Below are 26,889 nucleotides of genomic sequence, written 5' to 3' on the forward strand. Positions count from 1 at the left end.
TGCCTTAAAACAACAGAAATTTATTTCCTCACAGTTGTGAAGGCCGGAAGTCCAAAATCAAGGTGTTAGTAAGACCATACTGGGGTACCAGAATCTCTAGGGGAGTCATTGGATTTAAGTCTCACCTAGATAATTCAGGATGAATTTATCTTGAGATTCTTAATTATATTTGCAAAGACCATTTTTCCAAATAAGCTCACATTCCAGGGGTTAGGACACGGATATATCTTTTCTGGGGCCCTCACTGAAACCTCTACATATTATTTTATAGATGAGGAAATTTGGGATGAGAGAGATTAAGGAATTCACCCACAGCAAATTAGTCCCCTTCTACCAGAGAGTTCTGCCCACTTAAGAACAGCAGATTTTATAAAACTTCACACACTAAAACAATCTGGTTACACTCTTCTTATAGGACATTTGGTTTCTGCTGAGCCTACATTTGCATAACTAAAGGGATCATTCAAGTCTGCCACCTCTAGGTGAGCTTCTAGTTTCAGGTGGACCTTACCAAGCATGATGACATTATGTTACATTACATCATAAAATTATGGCCCATTGTCTCATCCTAAGGCCCTTAGGCACTGAAGAATTAAAATCTATGGCCTTATTCTAGCCAATAAATTCAACCTTTATCTCACTTTAGTAGCCATTTCCCTGAACAGGAACAATACAAACTGGCTTGTGTTTCATCTCACTGTGGAATGCAAGAGTGAGAAGGCTGAGAAACAGGGAGGTGAAATAATATAAAGTGTGTATAACAGATTTCAAATCTCTTGCTTGGGGGAGTCTACCAGGTTTTATTATACTTCAGCTCGGAGACGGTTCTGTGGTTGTGGAGCTGGCCTTGTAGGGATTCTTCACCAGCTTGGCACACCGAAAAATCATCACTATTAGGAACAGAAACAGAAGAACAACAAAGGCAATGGCAAAGCCTTTGTCCACATCAACACCACTGGACAGGCTTGAATCTTCCATGGGGACTTGCACCTCGTTACTGTTGTCCAGCTCCAGCTAATTCCTCAGGTATAGCTTCAGATTTGTCATATTCCTAGACAAAGGAGGATAAAACAGGCTTATTGGTTTGTGTGTGTATGTGTTTTCTTAATAACACTGTGAAAAACCAAAAAGGGACCAAGGGTTGAAAAAATATCAGTAAGATTTACTTAAGAAGCAGTTACAAAACTGATAAAGTTAATATAGATGACTGACAAGATACACACATACACACAAGTATAAAATATCCGAAGAATTACTCCAAGGCAGAATGTGAGCAAATGTATATAACCTAGAAATCAGGTGGGCCTGCCTTGTCCCCTAAGATCCAGGTAAAACTGTCTTAAACAACTGAATTCTGTGTTAAGTCAAAATCCTCCTCTAAGATTACTTCAAATTCCAAGAGTACTTATTGTACCTAGTTGTTGTATAACTCACTGGCTATGAACATGAAATTGTTTTATTTTTTCTGATCACTACGTTTAATTGTGCTGTCATTCTCACATCTTCATGAAAAATCAGGTATATCCCAGAAGTGATCAATTTCAATTATTAAAACTTACAGGCCGGGCATGGTGGCTCATGCCTGTAATCCCAGCACTTTGTGAGGACAAGGCAGGTAGATCACCAGAGGTCAGGAGTTCGAGAACAGCCTGGACAACATGGTGAAACCCCGTCTCTACTAAAAATACAAAAATTAGCCAGGCGTGATGGCGGGCACCTGTAATCCCAGCTACTTGGGAGGCTGAGGCAGAATTGCTTGAACTCAGGAAGCGGAGTTTGCAGTAAGCCGAGACCGAGTCATTGCACTCCAGCCTGCGCAACAGAGCGAGACCCCACCTCAAAAAAAAAAAAAAAATTTACATAAGGAAAACAGGAAAAAAAAACCCAAAACCTTACTCCATCAAGAAAATTCTGAAAAAGAAAAACAAAGTAAGAGGACTCATACTTCCCAATTTCAAAAACTCACTAAAAGCTACAGTAATCAAAACTATGGTACTGGTACAAAGACAGACATACAAATCAATGGAATAGAATTGAGAGTCCAGGGCCAGGCACGGTGGCTCACGCCTGTAATCCCAGCACTTTGGGAGGCCGAGGCAGGCGGATCACTTGAGGTCAGGAGTTCATCACCAGCCTGGCCAACATAATGAAACCCTGTCTTGACCAAAAAAAAAAATACAAAAATTATGGCCAGGCACGATGGCTCATGCCTGTAAGCCCAGCACTTTGGGAGGCCGAGGCAGGTGGATTATGAGGTCAGGAGATCGAGACCATCCTGGCTAACACGGTAAAACCCCGTCTCTACTAAAAATACAAAAAATTAGCTGGGCGTGGTGGCGGGCACCTGTAGTACCAGCTATTCCGGAGGCTGAGGCAGGAGAATGGTATGAACCCAGGTGGCAGAGCTTGCGGTGAGCCGAGATCACGCCACTGCACTCCAGCCTGGGTGATAGAGCGAGACTCTGTCTCAAAAAATAAAAAAAAATACAAAAATTAGCCAGGCATGGTGATGCATGCCTGTAGCCCCAGCTACTTGGGAGGCTGAGGCAGGAGAATCACTTGAAACCAGGAGGCAAAGGTTGCAGTGAGCCGAGAGCATGCTACTGCACTCGAGCCTGGGCGACAGAGTGAGACTCTGTCTCAAAAAAAAAAAAAAAAATTGAGAGTCCAGAAATAAACCCATGTATCTATGACCAAGTAATTTTTAACTAGGGTACCAAGAAAATTCAGTGAGGAAAGAAAACAAATGGTGCTGGGACAACTGGATAGCCACATGCAAAAGAATTAAGTTAGACCCTTATTTTGAAATGAACCCAACAGTCCCATAGTTTTTTTTGTTTCAACAGAAATTGACCCTTCTTGCTGGGCGTGGTGGCTCACGCCTATAATACCAGCATTTTGGGAGGCCGAGGAGGGCGGATCACCTGAGGTCAGGAGTTTGAGACCAGCCTGGCCAACATGGCGAAACCCCATGTCTACTAAAAATATAAAAATTAGCTGGGTGTGGTAGCACACACCTGTAATCCCAGCTACTCAGGAGACTGAGGCAGGAAAATTGCTCGAACCTGGGAGGCAGAGGTGGCAGTGAGCTGAGATCATGCCACTGCACTCCAGCCTGGGTGACAGATGGAGACCCGTCTCAAAAAAAAAAAAAGAAAGAAAAAAAAAACAGAAAAAAGAAAAAGAAATTGACCTTCTGGTCTTAAAGCTTAAAACTTACATTTGTTTTATGTTGAGTTCCTTCTTCAGGAAAGGGCCACCAGACCTCTCAAAAAAAGTATCAAGGAACTGAAACTCAACCAGATCATCCCATCCTGACAATGAAGTGCAAGAGCCCTCATTGGTCACAAGTGCTTTCTTGGCCTCCTGAGTTCCTGTTTTCCTACACATTGTTACATTTCTTCCTTGCTATATAAACCTCTAATTTTAGTTGGTCAGGGAGATGGATTTGTGACTGAGTTCCGGTTTCCTCTGCTGCAGCACCTGAGTAAAGCCTTCTTCTCTGGCAATACCTGTCATCTCAGTGGCAGGTATTGCTCATCTTTCTGTGTGGTGAGCAGCAGGACCTAGACCGAACTCCTGGTGTTTTGGTAACAATTTCACACCACATACAAAGATAAACTTAAAATGGATCAAAGACCTAAATGTAAGGATTCTTACATATGACAGCAAAATCACGAGCAACAAAAGAGAGAGAAACTGGACTTCATCAAAATTTAAAACTTTTTTCTTTGAGACAGGGTCTCACTTTGTCACCCAGGCTGGAGTGCTATGGTGCCGTCTGGGGTCACTGCAGCCTCGACCTCCCAGGCTAAATTGATCCTCCCATCTCAACCTTCCAAGTAGCTGGGACTACAGGTGCACGTCATCATGCCCGGCTAATTGTTTTTTGTTTGTTTGTTTTGGTAGAGATGGAGTTTCACCATGTTGCCCAGGCTGGTCTCAAACTCCTGGGCTCAAGAGATCTGCCCTCCTTAGCCTCCCAAAGTGTTAGGATTGTATGAGCTACTGTGCCTGGTCAACACTTTTGTACTTTTTTTTTTTTTTTTTTTGAGAAGGAGTCTTGCTCTGTCGCCCAGGCTGGAGGGCAATGGCGTGATCTCAGCTCACTGCAACCTCCGCCTCCCAGGTTCAAGCGATTCTCCTGCCTCACCCTCCCGAGTAGCTGGGATTATAGGCGCCCCCACCATGCCCGGCTACGTTTTGTATTTTTAGTAGAGTCGGGTTTCACCATGTTGGCCAGGCTGGTCTCGAACTCCTGACCTCAGGTGATCTGCCCGCCTTGGCCTCCCAAAGTGCTGGGATTACAGGCGTGACCCACTGCGCCCAGCCAACTTTTGTACTTTAAGAAGATTATTATCAAGAAAATGGGCTGGGCACGGTGGCTTATGCCTGACCAGCACTTTGGGAGGATGAGGTGGGAGGATCACTTGAGGTCAGGAGTTTGAGACCAGCCTGGGTAGTAAGGAGATACCTTGTTTCTTAATTTTTTTTTTTTTTTTTAATTAGCTAGGTGTGTGGCATATGTGTGTGGTCCTAGCTACTGGAGAGGCTGAGGCAGAAGGATCCTTTGAGCCCAGGAGTTCAGGGTTATAGTGAGCTATGATCGCACCACTGTACTCCAGCCTGGGTGACGGAGAGAGACCTGATAACCAAAGTTACAACGAAACAATGAAAAGACAACTCAATTAAAAATTAGGCAAAGGATATGAATAGAAATTTCTTTTTCTGCATAAGGAAGATATGCAAATGGCCAATAAACACATTTTTTAAATGGTCAACATAATTAGTCATCAGGGAAATGGAAATCAAAACTTTGAGATACCACTTCACACCCACTAGGATGACTAGAATCAAGTCAGATTAAGTGTTGACAAAGGTATAAAGTAATTGAAACCCTCATTGATGGTTGGTGGGAATGTAAAGTGGCGAAGTTACTTTGGAAAACAGTCTGGAAGTTCCTAAAATTATGAAACATAAGAGTTACTGGCCAGGTATGGTGGCTCACGCCTATAATCCCAGCACTTTGGGCAGCCAAGGTGGGTGGAGGATCACTTTAGCCCAGGAGTTCAAGACCAGCCTGGGCAACATGGCAAACCTTCCTCTCTACAGAAAATACAAAAATTAGTTGAATGTGATGGCGCACACCTGTAATCCCAGCTACTTGGGGGGCAGAGGCGGGAGGATCACCTGAGCCTGGGAGGCTGCAGTGAGCTTTGATCATGCCACTATACTCCAGCCTGAGTGACAGAGTGAGACACTGTCTAAAAAAAAAAAAAGCTGGCTGGGCACGGTGGCTCACGCCTGTAATCCCAGCACTTTGGGAGGCCAAGGCAGGTGGATCACAAGGTTAGGAGATCAAGACCATCCTGGCTAACACGGTGAAACCCCATCTCTACTAAGAATACAAAAAATTAGCCGGGTGTGGTGGCAGGCGCCTGTAGTCCCAGCTACTCGGGAGGCTGAGGCAGGAGAATGGCGTGAACCCGGGAGGCGGAGCTTGCGGTGAGCCAAGATTGCACCACTGCACTCCAGCCTGGGTGAGAGTGCGAGACTCCGTCTCAAAAAAAAAAAAAAAAAAAAAAGCCACCATATGACCCAGCAATTCCACTCCTATGGCTGTCCCCAGGAGAAATGAAAACATGTGACCACACAAAAACTTATACAAGAATGTTTGTAGCAGCATTATTCATCATAGCCAAAAGGTAGAAACAACTCAAACGTCCATCAACTTATAAATGGATAAGCAAAGTGTGGTATGTCTACACAATAGACTATTATTGGCCGTAAAAAGGAAGTACATACTACTTGGATGAAACTTAAAGCATTAAGCTGAGTGAAAGAAACAAGTCACAAACGCCCCCAGCATATTATATAATTCCATTCACATGTTAAGTCTAGAATAGAGAAATCTATAGAGACAGATTAGTGGTTGCTTAGAGCTGGAGGTGGGGGTTGAGGGGGTGAAAGTTAAATGATACAGGTTTTCTTTTGGAGGTGATAAAAATGTTCTACAACTGTGGTAATGGTTAAACATTTCTGTGAATGTGCTAAAAACCATTCAATTGTACATTTGAAATGGTTGAATTGTATGTGAATTATATCTTAATAAAGCTGGTTTTTGTAAAACCTTAGTTCAGTTTTAAATTCCTAATCTTATAGAGGATTTAGAGTTCTATAGCTCTTCTCCCTTTTCAGCCTTCTTCTTCTGCATTGTACAGGATCAGGAAGAAAGGAAGGGGAAAATGTGAAGTGTTTCTCTATTTAATGAATCAGCTGTGGCCAACTGTGAGTAGGTGACCTGGTCTTACTCTGGTTAGATCTGGTGGTTTCAGAGTGAAGGATGTTTGTAGTTTTTTGAGTAGCGTTTCTCTTCATTCTGGACTTTTCTGTCATTGAAGACCCCTTCAAATGGTGCTGCTTATCCTCTATTCTCCCAACCTAAACTCACGTTGGATATCACATGGCTTGGTACAGTGGTCTCCTGGCACCTCCCACTGCTCCTGCTCCTTCGGAGACACCTGAAGTCCTTCAAGGGGAGTGGCCAGACTGTGATGGGTTGGGGGGATTGGCCACATTTTCTTCCTAGGCATACTCTGCCAAGGTACCTATAAACCCTGCCAGCACAGATTATTCCAGTGGGCCTTCCACTTTCAGAACTCTGTAGCCAAGAAATTGACATGATTTTTTATGTTTGCACAGGTTAAAAACTCACACCATGCTTTACTCCAACCTGACCAGAGTGGTTTGGCAGGTTCTACAGTTTAAAGCATCTATCTAGGGAATGAAATGCTGTTAGTCTCTCCTTGCTGGTGTCACCAATTGTACCAATGTGTCTCTTGGCATGCCCTCATCTTTGGCTTTGGGAGGAAGGGGAAGTACTTTTATCTTTGCTTCTCATCACAAATTTTGTACATCCCATAATGCCAATAATGAGAATTCCCAGTTGCCCTCCCAGTTCATTCTTTTTGTTGTTGTTGTTGTTGTTTTTGAGATAGGGTCTCACTCTGTCACCCAGGCTGGAGTGCAGTGGCATGGTCATAGCTCAATGCAGCCTCAACCTCCTGGGCTCAAGTGATCCTCCTGCCTCAGCCTCCTGGATAGCTGTGACTACAGGTGCCCACCACCATACTTGGCTGATTTTTAAATTTTTTGTAGAGACGAGGCCTTACTATGATGCCCAGGCTGGTTTCAAACTCCTGGGCTCAAGCAACCCTCTGCCCACCTCAGCTTCCCAAAGTGCTGGGATTATAGGCATGAGCCACCACACCCAGCCCCAGTTCATCCTTCTTTTTTTTTTGAGATGGAGTCTCGCTCTGTCGCCCAGCCTGGAGTGCAGTGGTGTGATCTCAGCTCACTGCAAGCTCCGCCTCCCGGGTTCACGCCATTCTCCTGCCTCAGCCTCCCGAGCAGCTGGGACTACAGGTGCCTGCCACCACACCCGGCTAATTTTTTGTATTTTTAGTAAAGATGGGGTTTCACCGTGTTAGCCAGGATGGTCTCGATATCCTGACCTTGTGATCTGCCCGTCTCGGCCTCCCAAAGTGCTGGGATTACAGGCGTGAGCCACTGCGCCCGGCCTCATTCTTTATATATACTGTGGTGGGACAAGGGGTGGGAGTTGGTGGAGATACGATTGACTACGCCATCTTCTCATGAGATTTGGAAGAGGTTCTGGCTCCAATTGTTGCAGCTTTCTTTAGATTATAAGTAGTATTGTGCCTTCAATAAGAGTTGACCACAATTCTGGGGCAACAAGGTAAGTTGCACTCATATCTTTTACACTGGGTTTTCATGCCACCCCCTGGACTCCTCCCAGATGTGCAGATGGAATGGGCAGATAAGGCCGGGTGCCACGGCTCACGCCTATAATCCCAGCACTTTGGGAGGCCGAGGTTGGGGGGGATCACCTGAGGTCAGGAGTCCGAGACCAGCCTGGCCAACATGGTGAAACCCCATCTCTACTAAAAATACAAAAACTAGCTGGGCATGGTGGCGTGTGCCTGTAGTCCCAGCTACTTGGGAGGCTGATGCAGGAGAATGACTTGAATCCGGGAGGTAGAAGTTGCAGTGAGCCAAAATTACACCCTTGCACTCCAGCCTGGGTAACAGAATGAAACTCGGCCTTAAAAAAAAAAAAAAAAAAGAATTGGCAGATTTTGCAAGTTCCTTATGAAGGGTGATTTGTGTGTGTGTGTGTGTGTGGTTTTCTTTTTAATTATCTTGTCTTATGATCACACATAATTTTAAAATTTGTGTATATCTCCTCTACTTTAATCCTTTTAAGTTGGCAAAAGCATCATTCCCAATCACAAATACATAGCAGTTCTACAGTTTTATGTTTCTGAATGGCTGTTTAAAGACTATCCTAAATTATAACTTAGTTTGACAAACATTCAAGAGTGAAGTTTAACTTGCTACTATTTTAAAAGCATGTGACCTTATAGATCATTTATAAAATGTGAGAAATGCTAAATAATCTTTGATATTACACATAAAACACACTAAAATGTCTTTCAATAAGTAAAAGGAACCCTTTTAAATACAGGGAATTCTAATTAGATTGGCATAGTTAAGGCCAGAAATATAAAGTAGACATTACTACCTTATTTATCTTCAACCCTTGCCTTTATGGACACAAAACACAGGTGAATCTTGCTTGGTTCTGAGACAGTGAAGGAATTTCTCCAGTATTCAAATATATTCACATAACCAGTTATATAAATCTAAATATAAAACCAATCTCCAGTAAGTTTGAAGATGGTACTCACCATCTTTGTGAAAAGTTTAATATTACTAACAAAGTCTAATCATATCTTTAGGAGGGGTAAACAGTGATAGCATTTACTGAATTGGAATTACTATTAAAATTCAAAAACTGAACATATTCATTTAACCACAAGCCAGTCTTAGTTTTAAATCAGGACTGTCCGACAAAATATTCTGTCAGTCATTCATAATCTGAATTCTGGTGTATAAGCTCTATTAAAGTATGGTACACATAAAAAATTCATGAGACATTTGTTTTGTCATTAGTAGCTTTTTTGAGATAAGCTGTCAAGTCGGCCTTTTCTGCCTTCTTTTTAATGCCGGCAAAGATCATTTTTGTTCCAGGGATGTACTTCTTGGGATTTTCCAAATACTCCATCAGCGTATCCTCTCCCCAGATGATGCCTTTGTTCTTATTGGCATCTGTGTAAGAGAATCCAACAGCCTGACCTGTCTTCTGCCTGAAGAGACCATGGAGATTAGGCCCAGTCTTGTGCTTGCCTCCCTTTTCCACGGTGTGACACTGGGCACACTTCTGAACAAAAATCTTCTTGCCTTTCTCAACATCACCCATATTTAATTCTCTTTTTCATCACTGGTGCAACGTAGGTTACCACTCTGAAGCCGGACATCCCACTCTCTCCATAAAGGCAATTTTTTTTTTTTTTTGAGACGGAGTTTCACACTGTCGCTCAGGCTGGAGTGCAAAAATGGCGCAATCTCTGCTCACTGCAACCTCTGCCTCCCAGGTTCAAGCGATTCTCCTGCCTCAGCCTCCTGAGCAGCTGGGATTACAGGCGCCCACCACCATTCCAGCATTTTTTTTGTATTTTCAGTAGCGACGGGGTGTCACTATGTTGGCCAGGCTGGTCTTGAACTCCTGACCTCCTGATCCACCTGCCTCAGCCTCCCAAAGTGCTGGGATTACAGGCGTGAGCCACCATGTCTGGCCAGAAGGGTGATTTTTATTTTTAATTTAATTTTATTTTTTCATCTCATACTGGTATCTTTTAATTAAAAAAAAGTTAAAAATCAAAGAGAACGTCTGGCCAGGGCTAGGTTAAGACAAACAGGAACACTTCAGAATCCAAGGCAGGGAAAGGCTGTTGGCCTCTCTTAAGAGGACTGCAGGGGTGGGAAGCGGGAGGGACAAATCATGCACAAAAGTACTTATGATAAAATTATATACGCAACCCCCACCCCTCAATAAAAAGAGAAGAAAAAGCCCCATCACTTAACAGAAGGGTGATTTTTAATAAAATATGTTGTTGTTACAGAATGATCAGATTTTCAAAACAAAACATAGGGATTGGCAGAACAGACGCATCAGGTTATTAAAAGGAGACTATTTCTGTTTCAATTACAGCTGTGCTATAAATTTAGGCCAAAATAAAACAATAGATAGCAGGAGCCCTATGTTCCAAAGAGGGATCTGATAACCAGGCATTGCAGAGCAAGTAGCTAGACAATTTTTGAAATATTTAGTTCAGTATTCACCTTGAGGGGATAAAAAGGGTTGAGAGTAAAGAGGCAATAGGTTTTCTTGGGGAAAGTTGCTGGAATGTTGGTATTTTCCCTCTGTACTCTGTAGGAGAAAGGTGTACAGAGGGAAAATACCAAAGGTGACTACTTTCCCTTCAAGCTTGATATATGTTCCCTGCAGTTTATGGGACATAGTGGTCTGCTTTTTTGTCATTTTGTCTTGTTTATATTCCACTTTTAGAGTTTTTGCCCCTACTATTATTGCATTTATTTTTTGAGTATGTGAAATATTAACATAGCTACCAGAACTATACAAAAATTACACTCAAAAAAGTATCACCCCTCCTCGACCATTCTTTCCATTCCATTTCACCCACATCTCATCCTTTCCACCCCATTCCTACCTACCTCCTACAGGTGATGAATCTCATTCATTTCCGTTGGCCAGGCTGGAATGCAGTGGCACGATCTTGGTTTACTGCAACCTCTGTCTCCCGGGCTCAAGCAATTCTCCTGCCTTAGCCTCCCAAGTAGCTGAGATTACAGGCGTGTGCCACCATGCCCAGCAATTTTTTTTTTTTTTTTTTTTTGAGGCAGTCTCTCTCTGTTGCCCAGGCTTGAGTGCAGTGGCCCAATCTCAGCTCACTGCAAGCTCCGCCTCCCGGGTTCATGCCATTCTCCTGCTTCAGCCTCCCAAGTAGCTGGGACTACAGGCACCCACCACCACGCCTGGCTAATGTTTTTTAAAAATATTTTTAGTAGAGACGGGGTTTCACTGTGTTATCCAGGATGGTCTCAATATCCTGACCTTGTGATCTGCCTGCCTCTGCCTCCCAAAGTGCTGGGATTACAGGCGTGAGCCACCGCGCCCAGCCAAATTTTTGTATTTTTAGTAGAGACGGAGTTTCACCATGTTGGCCAGGCTAATCTTTAACTCCTGATCTCAGGTAATCCGCCTGCCTCAGCCTCCCAAAGTGCTGGGATTACAGGAGTGAGCCACTGTGCTCAGCCTCTAGCATTATTTATTAAAAAGACTATTATTTCCCCTTTTTTTTTTTTTTTTTGGATGGAATCTCACTCTGTCGCCCAGGCTGGAGTGCTGGAGTGCAGTAGCACAATCTTGGCTCACTGCAAGCTCCACCTCCCAGGTTCACGCCATTCTCCTGCCTCAGCCTCCCAAGTAGCTGGGACTACAGGTGCCCGCCACCATGCCCAGCGAATTTTTTTTTTTTTTGTATTTTAAGTAGACACACGGTTTCACTGTGTTAGCCAGGATGGTCTTGATCTCCTGACCTCATGATCTGCCCGCCTTGGCCTCCCAAAGTACTGGGGATTACAGGCATGAGCCACTGCTCCCAGCCCCATTGAATGTTCTTGACACCCTGGTTGAAAATTGCTTGGTCACAGATACATTTCTAGACTCTCAATTCTATTCTGTTTATCTGTATATCTAACCTTACACCAATATCATACTGTCTTAATTACTTTAGCTTTGTAGTGTTTTGAAATCATGACATGTGAGCACCCCACCTTTCTTCATTTTCAAGAGTGTTTGGTTATTCAGAGTCCCTGAGTTTCCATATGAATTTCAGAATCGGCTTGTCAGTTTTTATAAACAAATCAGATGGGATTCTGATACAGATTGTGTGTCTTATATCTATAGAGCAATTTGGAGAGTACTGGCATCTTAACAATGTTAAGTCTTCTGATCCGTGAACATGGTGTATCTTTCCATTTGCTTAAGTCTTTTCAATTTCTTTCAACAATGTTTTGTAGCTTGCAAAGAATACATTTTGCATTGCTTTTCTTAAATGTATTCCTATTTTATTCTTTTGTTATCTTAAGTGGGATTGTTTTCATTCTTTCTGTTTGTGTTTTTCTGAGACAGGGTCTCACTCTGTCACCCAGGCTGGAGTGCAGTGGCATGATCGTGGCTCACTGCAGCCTCAACCTCCTGGGCTCAAGGGATCCTCCTGCCTCAGCCTCCCAAGGAGCTGGGACTACAGGTGCATGCCACCATGTGCAGCTAATTTATTTTTATGTAGAGACAAGATCTCACCATTTTGCCCAAGCTGGTCTCGAACTCCTGGACTTAAGTGATCCTCCCACTTTGGATTACAGGCGTGAGCCACCATGCCCAGTCTCGAAATTGTTTTTTTAACAGTTATATATTTTATGTAAATGGTCTGTTCATGTATTTTGTCTTTTTTTCTATTGAATGTGTGGTCTCCTTCTCCCCTCGATTTTTAAATATTGTTTATACACTAGGGATATTACCCCTTCATATATAATATATATTGCAAATGTTTTCTCACTATTCGTCAGGGGTTTTTTTTGTTTGTTTTTTGAGAAAGTCTTGCTCTGTGGCCCAGGCTGGAATGCAGTGGAGCAATCTCAGCTGACTGTAACCTCCACCTCCCGGGTTCAAGTGATTCTCCAGCCTCAGCTTCCCAAGTAGCTGGGATTCCAGGTGCCTACCATTGTGTCGAGAATTGGTTCCGTCCAGTGAGTTCTTGGTCTCACTGACTTCAAGACTGAAGCTGCAGACCCTCACGGTAAGTGTTACAGTTCTTAAAGATGGTGTGTCCAAAGTTTGTTCCTTCCAGTGTTCAGATGCGTCTGGAGTTTCTTCCTTCCAGTGGGTTTGTGGTCTTGCTTGACTTTAGGAGTGAAGCCGCAGACCTTCGCAGTGAGTGTTTCAGCTCTTAAAGGTGGCAGTCCGGAGTTGTTCGTTCCTCTCGGTGGGTTCGTGGTCTCACTGACTTCAGGAGTGAAGCTGCAGACCTTCACGGTGAGTGTTACAACTCATAAAGGTAGTGCAGACCCAAAGACTGAGCAGCAGGAAGATTTATTGAGAAGAGCAAAAGAATACAGCCTCCACACGGTGGAAGGGGACCCGAACGGGTTGCCGCTGCTGGCTCGGGCGGCCAGCTTTTATTCCCTTATTTGGCCCTGCCCGTGTCCTGCTGATTGGTCCATTTTACAGAGCACTGATTGGTCCATTTTACAGAGTGCTGATTGGTCCGTTTTTACAGAGTGCTGATTGGTGCGTTTACAGATCTTTAGCTAGACAGAGAGCACTGATTGGTGTGTTTACAATCTTTTAGCTAGACAGAAAAGTTCTCCAAGTCCCCACTCCACCCAGGAAGTCCAGATAGCTTCATGTCTCACTATCACACCTGGCTGGTGTTTTGTATTTTTAGTAGAGACAGGTTTCATCATGTTGGTCAGGCTGGTCTCAACTCCTGACCTCAAGTAATCTGCCCACCTTGGCCTCCCAAAGTGTTGGGATTACAGGCATGAGCCACTGCATCAGGCCATGTTTTGTTTTTGTTTGTGGTGCATATTTTTGTCATGCAAAAAATTTTTATTTAACATAATGAAATTTATTTTTGTCTTTTATTACCTCTGAATTTTGAGTCATTATTAGAAAAATTTTCTCCACATTCAGTCTATAGAATGCACCCATGTTCTTTTTTTACTATTTGTATGGTTTCATTCTTTTCCATTTAGATCCCTGATCTATTTGGAATTTTTAAATTTTTAAATTTTTAAAAATACAGATAGAGTCTCACTGTGTTACCCAGGCTGGAGTGTAGTGGTGCAATTATGCCTCACTGCAGCCTTGAACTCCTGGGCACAAGTGATCCTCTTGCTTCAGCTTCCCAAGTAGCTAGGACTATAGGCATAATATGCCTGGCTAAAATTTTTTAAAAAAATTTGTAGAGATGGGGGTCTTGCTATGTTACCCAGGCTGAAGTTCTGGCCTCAAGTGATCCTCTCACCTAGCCCTCCCAAGGCACTGGGATTACAGGCGTGAGCCACCATGCTTGGACTTTTTGGAGTTTATTATTGTTTGTTTGTTTATTTATTTATTTTTTTATTTATTTGAGACGGAGTCTTGCTCTGTCGCCCAGGCTGGAGTGCAGTGGCGTGATCTCAGCTCACTGCAAGCTCCCCCTCCCGGGTTCATGCCATTCTCCTGCCTCAGCCCCCCAAGTAGCTGGGACAACAGGCGCCTGCCACCACGCCCAGCTAATATATATATATATTTTTTTTGTATTTTTAGTAGAGACAGGGTTTCACTGTGTTACCCAGGATGGTCTCGGTCTCCTGACCTCGTGATCCGCCCGCCTGGGCTTCCCAGAGTGTTGGGATTACAGGCGTGAGCCACTGTGCCCGGGCCCCCCCCGCCCTGCCTTTCTTTCTTTCTTTTTTTTTTTTTTTTTGAGACAGAATCTTGCTCTGTGGCCAGGCTGAAGTGCAGTGGCGCGATCTCAGCTCACTGCAACCTCTGCCTCCTGGGTTCGAGCAATTCTTCTGCCTCAGTCTCCTGAGTAGCTGGGACTACAGGCGGGCACCACCACGCCCAGCTAATTTTTGTATTTTTAGTAGAGACGGGGTTTTGCCATGTTGGCCAGGATGGTCTCCATCTCTTGACCTTGTGATCCTCCCGCCTTGACCTCCCAACGTGCTGGGATTACAAGCTTGAGCCACCACGCCCGGCCAGTAAGGGGGATTTTTTAAATCTTGAGGGCCAGATATGGACTCCACAGATAGGGTCCAGTCTGAGGTCATATAAAAGAAGATTCCACCCAAGAGGGCTTCCTCTTAGGTGGAATTCAACTTAGGATGAAGTTACTTTAACAGAATGTGGCTAGAGGTAAATATATTAGACTCAGCATTGTAAAGACCAATTGGAAGAAGGAGATTGACTCTGAGGCATCTGCAGATAAATAACCTTAATGGGGGAATTTCTGAGAAACCTATAAAAAGCACATCATGAGAGAAAGTGCCCTGAACATCATCCTAGAAAGACAAAAAAAACCCCCCCACATCTATAGTGCTAGCTTCTTGGGAGGATTGCTTGAGCCCAGGAGTTTGAGGCTAGCCTGGGCAACAAAGCAAGACCACGTCTCTTAAATAGAAAAAAGCCAATAGATTTGTTTTGAAAAGTGGTTTAATGGGTGTTTTGGTTACACACAAGCAAAGCTAAAATCTTGTTTGGTAAAGAGTTAATTGGGATGATGCAGAGCTAAACTGCTCTGTGAAACAATATCATGAGTTGTGGTCATTATGGTACAGAGTTGTACCTTGCCAGAGAATTGCAAGGAAGTTGTCCTAAGACCTAGGATAAGAGAAAAGTGGTCCAGAGTTCCTCCCAATGGCTAAAAAGTATGGAAATATTGGTAAATATCTGTACCACCCTTTGGGTGTATATATATATTATTTATAGATATATCAAATTATGTATCTTGTCCTTTCTATAGTGCTCTTTCAGAACAAGGTCATATGCATTTTTGCATTCAAAATTGCAGTGATTTCTCACTCCCTGTATCTATTAATATCCTTTTGGAGGCTGGCCTGTGGTGGCTCATGCCTGTAATCCCAGCACTTGGGAGGCTGAGGCAGGTGGATCGCTTGAGCTTGGAGTTTGAGACCAGCCTAGGCAACATGGAGAAACCCCATTTCTACAAACCATACAAAAGTTAGCCGGTGTGGTGGCTTATGCCTAAAGACCCAGCTGCTTGGGAGGCTGATGCTGGAGAATCACTTGACCCTGGGAAGTAGAGATTGCAGTGAGCCAATATTGTGCCACTGCACTCCAGCCTGGGCGACAGTGAGACCCTGTTCCAAAAAAAAAAAAAAAAAAAAAAAAATTCTTTTGGGCCTATTTCCAAAATATTTCTCACATAAATTTTCTTCTCTGTTTCTTTCCAGCCACCTCTGTACTCCAGGCCATCAAATGCCAGCCTCCTGTAAATACACTCTGATTTCCTGAAAACACTCTTATTCCCCTCCAAACTACGAAGTGATCTTTAATAAATGCAAATTGATCAGTCATCTGATCAAAATCTGTTTTCAGCTTCCCACTGTCTTAATGGGGCTCCAAGGCTCTTGACAATTTATTCTAACCTTATTTCTTACCTCTCTGTCCCTTGTACTTTCTAACCTGGCAATAGTGGGCTTCTCACAGTTCCATGAATTTTGCATGCCCCTCTCTTCCCCTTTGCCTTCAAGCCTTTTCCTTTAACATTCTCTTTGTGTTATTCTCTTCCCTCTATATTCAACTTCTAGGCTTTGCTTAAATATAAATTTTCTAGGGAGATCTTTCAGTAATATTCACTATAATTTATTATATTACTTTAGTCTGTACTGGCTGATAAAATTGTAATCCTTTATGAGAGTAGGGATCATATAGAATTTGTTTATCCTAAAAGTCTGGGATATATTAGATGTTCAATAAATATTTGTTCAGTGAATGAATGTAGCCCTATATGTTTCTAAAGTGGGTATGTAAAACTTTATTGAATGAATGAATGACTTTGAGATATGGTGTTGGCACTGAATTAAGACAGGAGGAGACTACTGGTGATCTAAAAGGAAATAGTGTTATAGTAGTAAAGAAGGAATCCAGATTTTAGTGGATAAAACAGCAAAGGGCAGTGAGGAAATAAAGACACTAAGATTTTAAATCATTTATGAGAAGTTCAACTAGGAAAGAAAGAAGAGAAGTAGAATAGCAGCTGAAAGCCTATTTGCAGAATTAAGTGAGGGATTCCTTTTCACAGGCAGAACAGAAAGGTATCAGGTAGGATGCTTTTGGTTGTGAGTGACAGAAAAGCCCACTCACATGAGACTTAAAAATAAAATGGAATTTATTGACTCATATGGCCAAAAAGTCCAGAGTGAGACTACCTTTAGCTATGGCTGAATCCAGTGATTCAAAGTATCAGGGTTCTGCCTTTATATGTCTATGGCTTTTCTTAACCCTGCCTTTCTTCTATGTTGATTTAATCCCCAGTTTGGCTTCCCTTACGGTATCAAGAATGGCTCCAGCAAATTCAAACCTCACATATTCCCCCTACCTATCACCTCTCCTGCTCCTTTCCAGAGGAAAAAAGAACACATTCTTGTTTGCAAGTAACAGGAATGGATTCTCCGTTAAACAGAAAATATATTTATTGTAAAGAGGTCAGATAGCTCTCAGAAAGAGAACTAGTCTTATAAACAGACAGAAATCAAGAGAAGCCAGCCATCAGGAACCATAGCCAGGGAGAGCACAGGAAAAGTCTGGTTAGGGCAATGCTGGCATTAAACATTGCCACCACCGGACACTGCTGTTGCCGAGCACTGCTGCTACTGTCATTGGATACTGCTGCCTCTGGCATGGCTGAATTATAAATTGTGTCATCTTTGTGTCACTCAATAGTCTAGTCTCTGGCTAGAGCATCTGACTGGTCAAGGCTGAGTCATGCACTAACACCTTGGCTGCCAGAGGGTGGAAGAGGGAATATTTGATTTCTCTAGGCCTCCGCAGTGGGAATTGTTTCTGACAGATTCATGTAAAGAAAGATTTCTTCATGGCCGGGTGCAGTGGCTCACGCCTGTAATCATCCCAACACTTTGGGAGGTCGAGGCAGGTGGATCACTTGAGGTCAGGAGTTCAAGACCAGCCTAGTCAACATAGTGAAAGCCCATCTCTACTGAAAATACAAAAATTAGCTGGGCGTAGTGGTGCACACCTATAATTCCAGACACTTGGGATGCTGAGGTAGGAAGATCACTTGAACCTGAGAGGTGGAGGTTGCAGTGAGCTGAGATCGCGTCTCTGCACTCCAGCCTGGGCAACAGAAAGAGACTTCGTCACACAAAATTAAAAAAAGAAAAAAAAAAGAAAAAAAAGATTTCCCCTAACAGGAAGGGTAGTTGGATGTTGGGCAGACAAAAAATGACAAACATCCATTCTTTGGTCTTGGCCCCAATCTAGCTATAGTCTATTTTTTAAAGATTCACCTAAAATTTAAAGACATGGAAAGGCTGAAAATAAAAGGGATAGAAAAAGGCATATTTGGTAAAGACTAGCCAAAATAAAATTTTATATCTATAAAATTTTATAGCTATATTAATATCAGACAAAATAGAACTAAATACAAAAAGCATCATATATATATATGTTTTTTGGGGGGGGACGGAGTCTCACTGTGTCACCCAGGCTGGGGTGCAGTGGCGTGATCTCGGCTCACTACAACCTCCTCCTGGTTCAAGCAATTCTCCTGTGTCAGCCTCCTGAGTAGCTGAGACTACAGGCACGCGCCACCACATCTGGCTAATTTTTTATTTTTAGTAGAGGTGGGGTTTCACCATGTTGGCCAGGCTGGTCTCAAACTCCAGACCTCAGGTGATCCACCCGCCTCAGTCTCCCAAAATGCTGGGATTACAGGCATGAACCACTGTGCCTGGCCACAAAAAGCATTATTAAGGATAGAGAGGATTAATAAATAATGATCAAGGGTTCAATTCAGTAGGAAGATATAACAATTCTAAATTATATGTACCTACATGGGTACACTGAAAGTCCAGACTTTACCACATTGATATATGCATGTGAGAAATCTGCACTTGTACCCACTAAATAAAATAAATAAATAAATACATTATATGCATCTAATAAAACAGTCTTAAATAAGAAAGCAATAGAACTCTAGAGAGAAATAGATATAAACCACCATTGTGGTAGATAGAACACACATTCTTCTCAAGTATTAATAGGTTGACTAGGCAAAAATCAGTGAAGATATAGAATATTTGAATAATACAATTAACAAGCTTGATTTATTGAACATCTATAAAATCTTGTGCCCTATAATTAGCAAATTCATATTTTTCCATTGTAGTCTTTAATCCCATTTGAGTTGCGCTTTTCGGTCATGTGTAACTAAGAATCCTACTTCTATTTTAAATAACTAGAAAGTTTCTATTCCCTGCAAATAAATCCTGATTGACACAAATACCAAGCTGAGTTTTTCCCAGAAATGCAAGGGTAGTTTACATGAGAAAACCTGTAAGTGACATTTAATATATAGATTAAATGAAAAAATTACCTCAATGATTACAGAAAAAGCATTTGATAAAACTTAATACTAGCCAAGACAGGAGGATTGCCTGAGTCCAGGAGTTCGAGACCAGCCTGAGCAACATAGTGAGACCCCCCCCCCCAATCTCTGGTTAAAAAAAAAGAAAAAAAAGATACTAATATAAAACACCTATGTTAATATTCTTAGCAAAATAGGGATAGAAAGGAGCTCCTTTAACCCATTTATGCCTGAGGGTGCAATTTTTTGAATTTTTGCAATCAGACCTTGGTGATGACCTTGAGCAGTAGGACATAAATAACCCCCACATGCTTAGGGTTCCAATAATGGAACACTAGGCATAAGTGGGGGTATCCATAAAAAATGTATAGGCTGGGTATGGTGGCTCATACCTGTAATCCCAGCATTTTGGGAGGCTGAGGCAGCAGGATTGCTTGAGGCTAGGAGTTTGAGACCAGCCGGGGCAACATAGTGAGACCCGTCTCTCTAAAAAAGTTTAAAAATTAGCCAGGCAAGATGGTGCATGTCTGTACTCCCAGCTACTCAAGAGGCTGAAGTGGGATGATCACTTGAAGCCCGGAGGTCAAGGCCATAGTGAACCATGATAGCATCACTGTCTTCCAGCCTGGGTGACAGAGTGACAGCCTGTCCAAACAACAACAAAAAAAACTATAGCAAACCTACTACTTAATGGGCAACAGTTGAAAGATTTTCCTTTTAAAATCAGGAACCAGACAAAAATGTTCACTATATTAACTTTTATGTAACATAATTCTGGAAGTCCTAGCCAGTGCAGTAAGATAAGATGAAAAAAAATGGATTGAAAAAGAAGAAAACAAAAGTTTACTATTCACAGACGTCATTGCCCGCAGATGAGTCTAAAGAAAAATATGAGATAATTAGAGCTTAGCAAGGTGGCTGGATAAGATACATAAGTCAATTATATTTCTAAATACCAGCAACACACAAGAAAATGTAATTTTTAAAAAAGCATCATTTACAATGGCATTAAAAATACGTAAGATATTTAAAAATAAGTTTAACAAAAGTTGACTAGGACCAGTTTGGAAACAATTACCAAACTTTACTGATAGTCGTTAAAGAACACTTAAGTAAATGAAGGGATATACTATGTTTGTGGATTCAGCATAGTAGTTAGTTCTCCCCAGATTGATCTATGGATACAATGCAACTCCACCAAAATCCCATCAGGATTTTTTGAGAAAACTGACAAATCAATTTTCTTAAACGTATGAAGGAACTCAAAGGCTCAAGGATAGAGAAGATAGAAGCCAGGCATGGTGGCTCATGCCTGTAGTCCTAGCACTTTGGGAGGTTGAGGCTGACAGATCTCCTGAGGTCAGGAGTTCAAGACCAGCCTGAGCAACATGGTAAAACCCCATCTCTACAAAAACTACAAAAATTAGCTGGGCCTGGTGGTGGGCACCTGTAGTCCCAGGTACTTGGGAGGCTGCAGTGGGAGGATCTCTTAAGCCAGGGAGGTTCAGGCTGCAGTGAGCCGAGTTCATTTCATACCACTGCAATCCAGGCTGGATGATAAAGTGAGGCCCTGTCTCAATAAAAAGAAGAAGAAGAAGAAGAAGAAGAAGAAGAAGAAGAAGAAGAAGAAGAAGACATTCTGAAGAAAAAGAATAGGGTAGAGAGATTTTCCTTATCAGCAATCAAGGTTTATTATAAAGCTATAGGGTTTATGACAATGGGGTAGGTATGCGGGCATAGATACCCCTAGAGAGCCCAGAGGCAAATCACACATTTACAGAAACTTGAATTATAACACAGTGGGTATTGGTGGTCACAGGAAAAGCATGAACTATTCAATAAGATACTGGAAAATAGGATATTTATTTTAAAAATTGCATTTAGTTATATGTAAAAGGAAAACTTAAAAACCTTTAGAAGAAAATATGACATATCTTTATGACTTCAGGCACATATTTTCTCATTATTCATCATTACATTCCTCAAAAAGGATATCTTGTTTTACCCTGGCACTTGCAGATCTCACTAGACTTATTCAGCCTGAATATTTTATTAATTTTCCACCTTCTCTCAATTAGTGCATTTCAAGAGACTTCCATCTTTCTTTGATTTCCTTTCATTTATTCTCCTTATCACAAATTTCTAGTATAATTTTATACTAAGTAAACTGTCTGAATCTTATAAAGTTAAAGAGAAAAATAAAAAAATCTGTACTTCCTGAAAGCAAATAATTCCAAAGCAATTTGCTCGGTAAAGTGGGAAAGAAGCCCAAAGGGAAGAATCAAGGGAGGTTTTACTGAAGAGGCCAACACATGAATTGAATTGAGGGCTAAGAATGAGTTTATCTGGCAGCTAAAAGTGGGAAAGGGGAGAAGGAAAGAAGATATTCCAGGTAAAGATATGAAGGTTTAAGGGAGGACAATATAGTATGTTTGAGAAACAGCAATTGTTCAGTAAGCCTTTGAGATATATTTTACTGAATAGATAAGATTGGTAGCAAAGGCAGCTCACAAGGGACCTTGTGTTGCATATTAAACACTCAGGACTCAGCTTTGTAATCAGTGGGGAGCCATTGGAAAGCTTGTAAACATGAAAATTACATCATTAGATGTTTGTGTTAGAAATATCAGATAAGGCCAGGTGCAGTGGCTCACGCCTGTAATCCCAGCACTTTGGGAGGCCGAGGCAGGCGGATCACGAGGTCAGGAGATGGAGACCATCCTGGCTAACACAGTGAAACCCTGTCTCTACTAAAAATATGAAAAATTAGCCAGGCATGATGGCGGGTGCCTGTAGTCCTAGCTACTCGGGAGGCTGAGGCAGGAGAGTGGTGTGAACCCAAGAGGCGGAGGTTGTAGTGAGCTGAGATCTGCCACTGCACTACAGCCTGGGCGACAGAGCGAGACTCTGTCTCACAAAAAAAGAAAAAAAAAAAGAAAGAAAAGAAATATCAGATAGGCAGGAATGTGTAGCGTACATGAGGCAAGAATTAACCTGATATTCTTCTATCAATATGAGTTTCTACAGGGCAAACATCCATTTCCTGTAGGAAATGTTTGTCAATGTAGAAACTCCAATGTCAGAAGGAACATGCTGCTTCTCTTGGGTGTAGGGTATGAACAGTACAACCTTCATCAATTAATAAACTCAGCTGGGAGTGGTATTAGTTATAGAAGTCTTTGTAGAGGTGATGGCTGAGCTCTATCTGGAACAAGAAAAGAGCACTCCAAATAAAGGAATAGTGATGGAGACAGGAAGCATTGAAGCTTTCTGGAAAATGATGCTTAATTTAATATTGCAGAACTCACAATGCATGAAAGTGAAGGGTATAAAATTTCACATTGGGCCAGGCGCGGTGGCTCTCGTCTGTAATCCCAGCACTTTGGGGTGCCGAGGCGGGTGGATCACCTGAGGTTGGGAGTTCAAGACCGGTCTAACCAACATGGAGAAACCCTGTCTCTACTAAAAATACAAAATTAGCCAGGCGTGGTGGCACATGCCTATAATGTCAGCCACTTGGGAGGCTGAGGCAGGATAATCGCTTGAACCCGGGAGGCAGAGGTTGCAGTGAGCCAAGAACGTGCCGTTGCACTCCAGCCTGTGCAACAAGAGCAAAATTCCATCTCAATAAATAAATAAATAAATAAATAAATAAATAAAATCTCACATTGGAAGGAAACTTTAAAGGTCATCTTGTACCACCTTCTAATCATTCCTGTAAAGCCCCTGCTTGAGCTCTTTGTGTGACAGGGGCTGGGCACTGAGTATCTCCTGGCTGTCTATCTATTTCAGAAGGTTCTGGAAGGCAGTAATTTTTTACCTTGAGCCAAATCTGTCTTCTTAGTACAGCTTCACTTTTTACTTAGGACTGTATAAGGCAACACATATCTTTTCCATACACAAGAGTTTCAGTAATTTAAAAATAGCTATTAAGTACATTTGATTGGTTTCTCAGAGGATGTGGTCTACCACTCTACCCTTTTTCTACTGAAGATTTTCTAGTGTGTCTATATTCCTTTTAAAATGTGGTGCCCGATACAGAATACAAGATGCATGCAAACTCAAGATTATTCATCTAGATACTATACTTCTGTTGCTTAAGACAGGACCATACTGAAGCTTGAAAGTCAGGGCAAGGACTTTGAATTTTGTTCTTTCAGGTATCGGGAAGCAATGGAAGGTTTTGAGCAGATAAACATTTTGGGAGCAGGGGCCATATCTTACTGTGTATCCCATTGATTCTAACTAGAATGTAAGCTCTAGGTGTCTGTCCCATTCATAGCATGGATTCAGTGCCTGGGGAGGGCTGGCATATTTTATGTATTTAATACGTCTACATGAATGAATTAATATGAATCTCTATCGGTGTCTGGCACATAGTGCATACAACAGTTCATACTTGTTGAATTCAGGCAGGTAAATGATCAAAGCCATACTTCAGGAAGATAACTGGCAAGAGTGCGTAAAAAGTATTGGAGCTAACACATACTATAGGGTGAAAACAACAAGAGGAGTTTTAGCAGTCTCAACAAGGGGAAACAAGGGCTAGGATAACACAGTGAGTAACATAAAGGAAAGAATGGATGTGAGATTGTGAAAGAGAATTTGTGACGACCTAGAAATTAAATGGACATGTAGTGGGAAGAAGAAGGAAGTGATAAAGAAAACTCTTGGGCTTAAATTTGGAAAGCTGAAAGAAAAATGATGCCATTCATAGAATTATTTATTTTAGGAGTTGCTTTTTTTTTTTTTTTTTTGAGACAGAGTCTTGCTGTGTCGCCCAGGCTGGAGTGCAGTGGTGCGATCTCGGCTCACTGCAAGCTCTGTCTCCTGGGTTCACGCCATTCTCCTGCCTCAGCCTCCCGAGTAGCTGGGACTACAGGTGCCCGCTGCCACGCCCGGCTAAGTTTTTGTAGAGACGGGGTCTCATCCTGTTAGCCAGGATGGTCTCGATCTCCTGACCTCGTGATCCGCCCGCTTCGGCTTCCCAGAGTGCTGGGATTACAGGCGTGAGCCACTGCACCCAGAGGAGTGGCAGATATTTTAAGGTACTAGGATGAAATCAGTCTGAGGTAGGCTGAATTTAAATGCACTGATACAATATGCTCAGGAGGCTAAAATGTGGGACTGGAATTCAGAAGTAGAGTGAGATCGGCTAGGCACGGTGATTCATTCCTATAATCCCAGCCCTTTGAGAGGCTGAGGCGGGTGGATTGCTTGAGCCCAGGAATTCGAGACCAGTCTGGGCAACATAGCAAGACCCCATCTCTACAAAAAAACAAAATCAAAAACAAATTAGCCTGGCGTGGTGGCACGCACCTATAGTCCCTCCCAGCTACTCAGGAGGCTGATGTGAGAGGATCGATTGAGCCCAGGAGGTCAAGGATGCAGTGAGCCATGATCGCACCACTGCACTCCAGCCTGGGTGACAAAGCAAGCCCCTGTCTCAATAAATAAATAAATAAATAAATAAATAAATAATAAAATACATTCTTATTAGAAAGAAAAATGCTGTTTTGTTTCTAAGTATGCCATGTATATTTTTTACTCATTTTCATATGCAGCGATCCAGATTTTGTATGGCCTAAAGTTTATACAACATGGGAGTCTCTCTTTAAGGAAAGAATAAAAGATTTAAAATACAAAATTAGGGCCAGGTGCAGTGGCTCACCCCTGTAATCCCAACACTTTGGGAGGCCGAGGTCGCGGGGGATCACCTTTGGTCAGGAGTTCGAGACCAGCCTGGCCAACATGGTGAAACCCTGTCTCTACTAAAAAGTACAAAAAATTAGCCAGGCATGGTGGTGCACGCCTGTAGTCCCAGCTACTCGGGAGGCTGAGGCAGGAGAATTGCTTGAACCTGGGAGGCAGAGGTTGTATTGAGCCAAGATCGCGCCACTGCACTCCAGCCTAGGCGACAGAGTGAGACTGTCTCAAAAAAAAAAAAAAAATTAGGTAAAATGTTTTCAAAATGGGGGGAAAAGTCACAACAAATTTAATTCTTATGCAAAATAGCTTTTCTTGAGAAATACACTTTCAAAAATGGTAGAGCTAAAATCTGTTTTCCAAAGGGAATACCTGTCTTAGAATTTTTTTAAGTGGCTTTTAAGTTTCTTGTTTTGTTTGAGATGAGTAGCAGCACTTCTTGGGATTATAGTAGGAGAAAGGAGGTGTGGTGTGAAGCTATTGGTTTATGTTAAATTTGGACCTACTAAAGTAAGAATCAGAATAATGGCATTTACAAATCCTTGGCAACATCAATTCCACTTTCAGTTCCAGAAAGATCCACTACCTTTTCCTTTCTCTGTGTTCCTTTTCCAGATCACTTCATTCTTCCCACCTGCAATGCCCTGCCATTCTTGAAGAAGACCAAAATACTAAAAAGACCCAGTTTTTCTCTCCTGGCCATAAGTTTAGTGCAAAGAGAGAGATGATGGTGAAGAAACACAATAATGCAGCTTTTTTTAACTATAATCCTTAAAATCAAAGACACTCTCTGGCTAATAGGACTAATCAGAGGTCCCCCCAACTTTCCTCAAAAAGAGACTATGCTCAAGACATCCCTTCTCAGATGAAAGTTTAACTTTTCGTAAAAAGCTCTAACGAAAAAGGTCTTGGGCTGAGACAGACGGGTTGCTTGAGACCAGGAGTTTGAGTTCAGTCTGGGCAACATAGCAAGATCCTGCCTCTAAAAATAATAATAATAATAATAAAGCTCTTTACTTCCTTCAGTCATTTCCCCACGATTTCCCAAGCTCATAGCAAGGTGCTATTAAACTCAGAAGAATTCTTGGAATTTCTCCCAGTGAAAACTCCACCAGGAAGGCAATGTGGGTAGTTACCTACCTTCTGAGAGCGGATATCCAAGGCTACATTCACTTGTTGCCAGGGCAGTCTCCTCCTACTCAAGTACATCTCTTGGCAGCCTCTGTTTTTATCAACCTCTTCCCACAAAAGGAGAGTGGTTGGTAGCTCTCTCCCTTCCCCACTCCCACGCTGAACTCAGAAGCTTCATGAATAGTTCAATTGAAACAGGATCAAGTTTCAGACACTCCCATACTGAGAAAATGATCCCACTAGATTAAATTGGAGCCTAGATCAGTGGAGGACTATTTCCACAACTCTGCCAGGGCTAGGACAGCCACCATTAAAAGCTCAGGTAAAAATTTCTTTCTTTTCTTTTTTTTTTTTTTTGAGATGGTGTCTCGCTCTGTTGCCCAGGCTGGAGTGCAGTGGTGCAATCTTGGCTCACTGCAACCTCTGCCTCCCGGGTTCAAGAGATCTTCTGCCTCAGCCTCCAAGTAGCTGGGACTACAGGTGCATGCCACCATGCCCAGCTAATTTTTGTATTTTTAGTAGAGATGGGGTTTCACCATATTGGCCAGGCTGGTCTCAAACTCCTGACCTTGTGTTCCGCCCCTTTCAGCCTCCCAAAGTGCTGGGATTACAGGCGTGAGCCACTACGCCCCGCCTCAGGTAAAAACTTCTAAGTAGGATCACATGAGTGGTAGAGGATGGATTGGTAGCCAACTTTTTGGTCTATGCAACAGGTCTCTGAATTACAGCATCTCCCAGGGACTTGCTAGAAATGCAAACTCTTGGACCCTTATCCTGGTCCTAATGAATAAGAAATTTTGGGGGTGTTGGCGTGTGTGTGTGTGTGTGTGTGTGTGTGTGTGTGTATTTAAGAGATGGGGTCTATGTTGCCCAGGCTGGAGTGCAGTGGCTATTCATAGGTGAATCACAGTGCACTACAGCCTCA

At 42.5% G+C, this 26,889-nt stretch overlaps 2 protein-coding genes across 2 annotated transcripts; both read right to left on the reverse strand.

The window, feature by feature from the left end:
* On the reverse strand, positions 1–26,669 carry CTXND2 (cortexin domain containing 2). The gene is made up of 2 exons (XM_057300261.1): positions 25,974–26,669; positions 1–1,051 (listed from the first exon to the last, which is right to left on the reverse strand). Exon 2 carries the CDS (start codon positions 976–978, stop codon positions 811–813), a length of 168 nt encoding a protein of 55 aa, XP_057156244.1. The 5' UTR covers positions 979–1,051; positions 25,974–26,669; the 3' UTR covers positions 1–810.
* LOC103785895 (cytochrome c) lies at positions 8,645–10,072 on the reverse strand. The gene has a single exon (XM_008970516.4). The coding sequence runs from the start codon at positions 9,341–9,343 to the stop codon at positions 9,011–9,013; it is 333 nt and encodes a 110-aa protein (XP_008968764.1). The 5' UTR covers positions 9,344–10,072; the 3' UTR covers positions 8,645–9,010.
* Positions 26,670–26,889: the final 220 nt, after the last annotated feature.

The sequence above is a fragment of the Pan paniscus genome, chromosome 1, assembly GCF_029289425.2.
Source record: "Pan paniscus chromosome 1, NHGRI_mPanPan1-v2.0_pri, whole genome shotgun sequence".
In the NCBI taxonomy this organism is placed as follows: Eukaryota; Metazoa; Chordata; class Mammalia; order Primates; family Hominidae; genus Pan; species Pan paniscus.

Bases quoted from the DNA above. Each gene is read 5' to 3' on its own strand.
- CTXND2 (XM_057300261.1), bottom strand. From the start codon at position 978: ATGGAAGATTCAAGCCTGTCCAGTGGTGTTGATGTGGACAAAGGCTTT.
- LOC103785895 (XM_008970516.4), bottom strand. From the start codon at position 9,343: ATGGGTGATGTTGAGAAAGGCAAGAAGATTTTTGTTCAGAAGTGTGCC.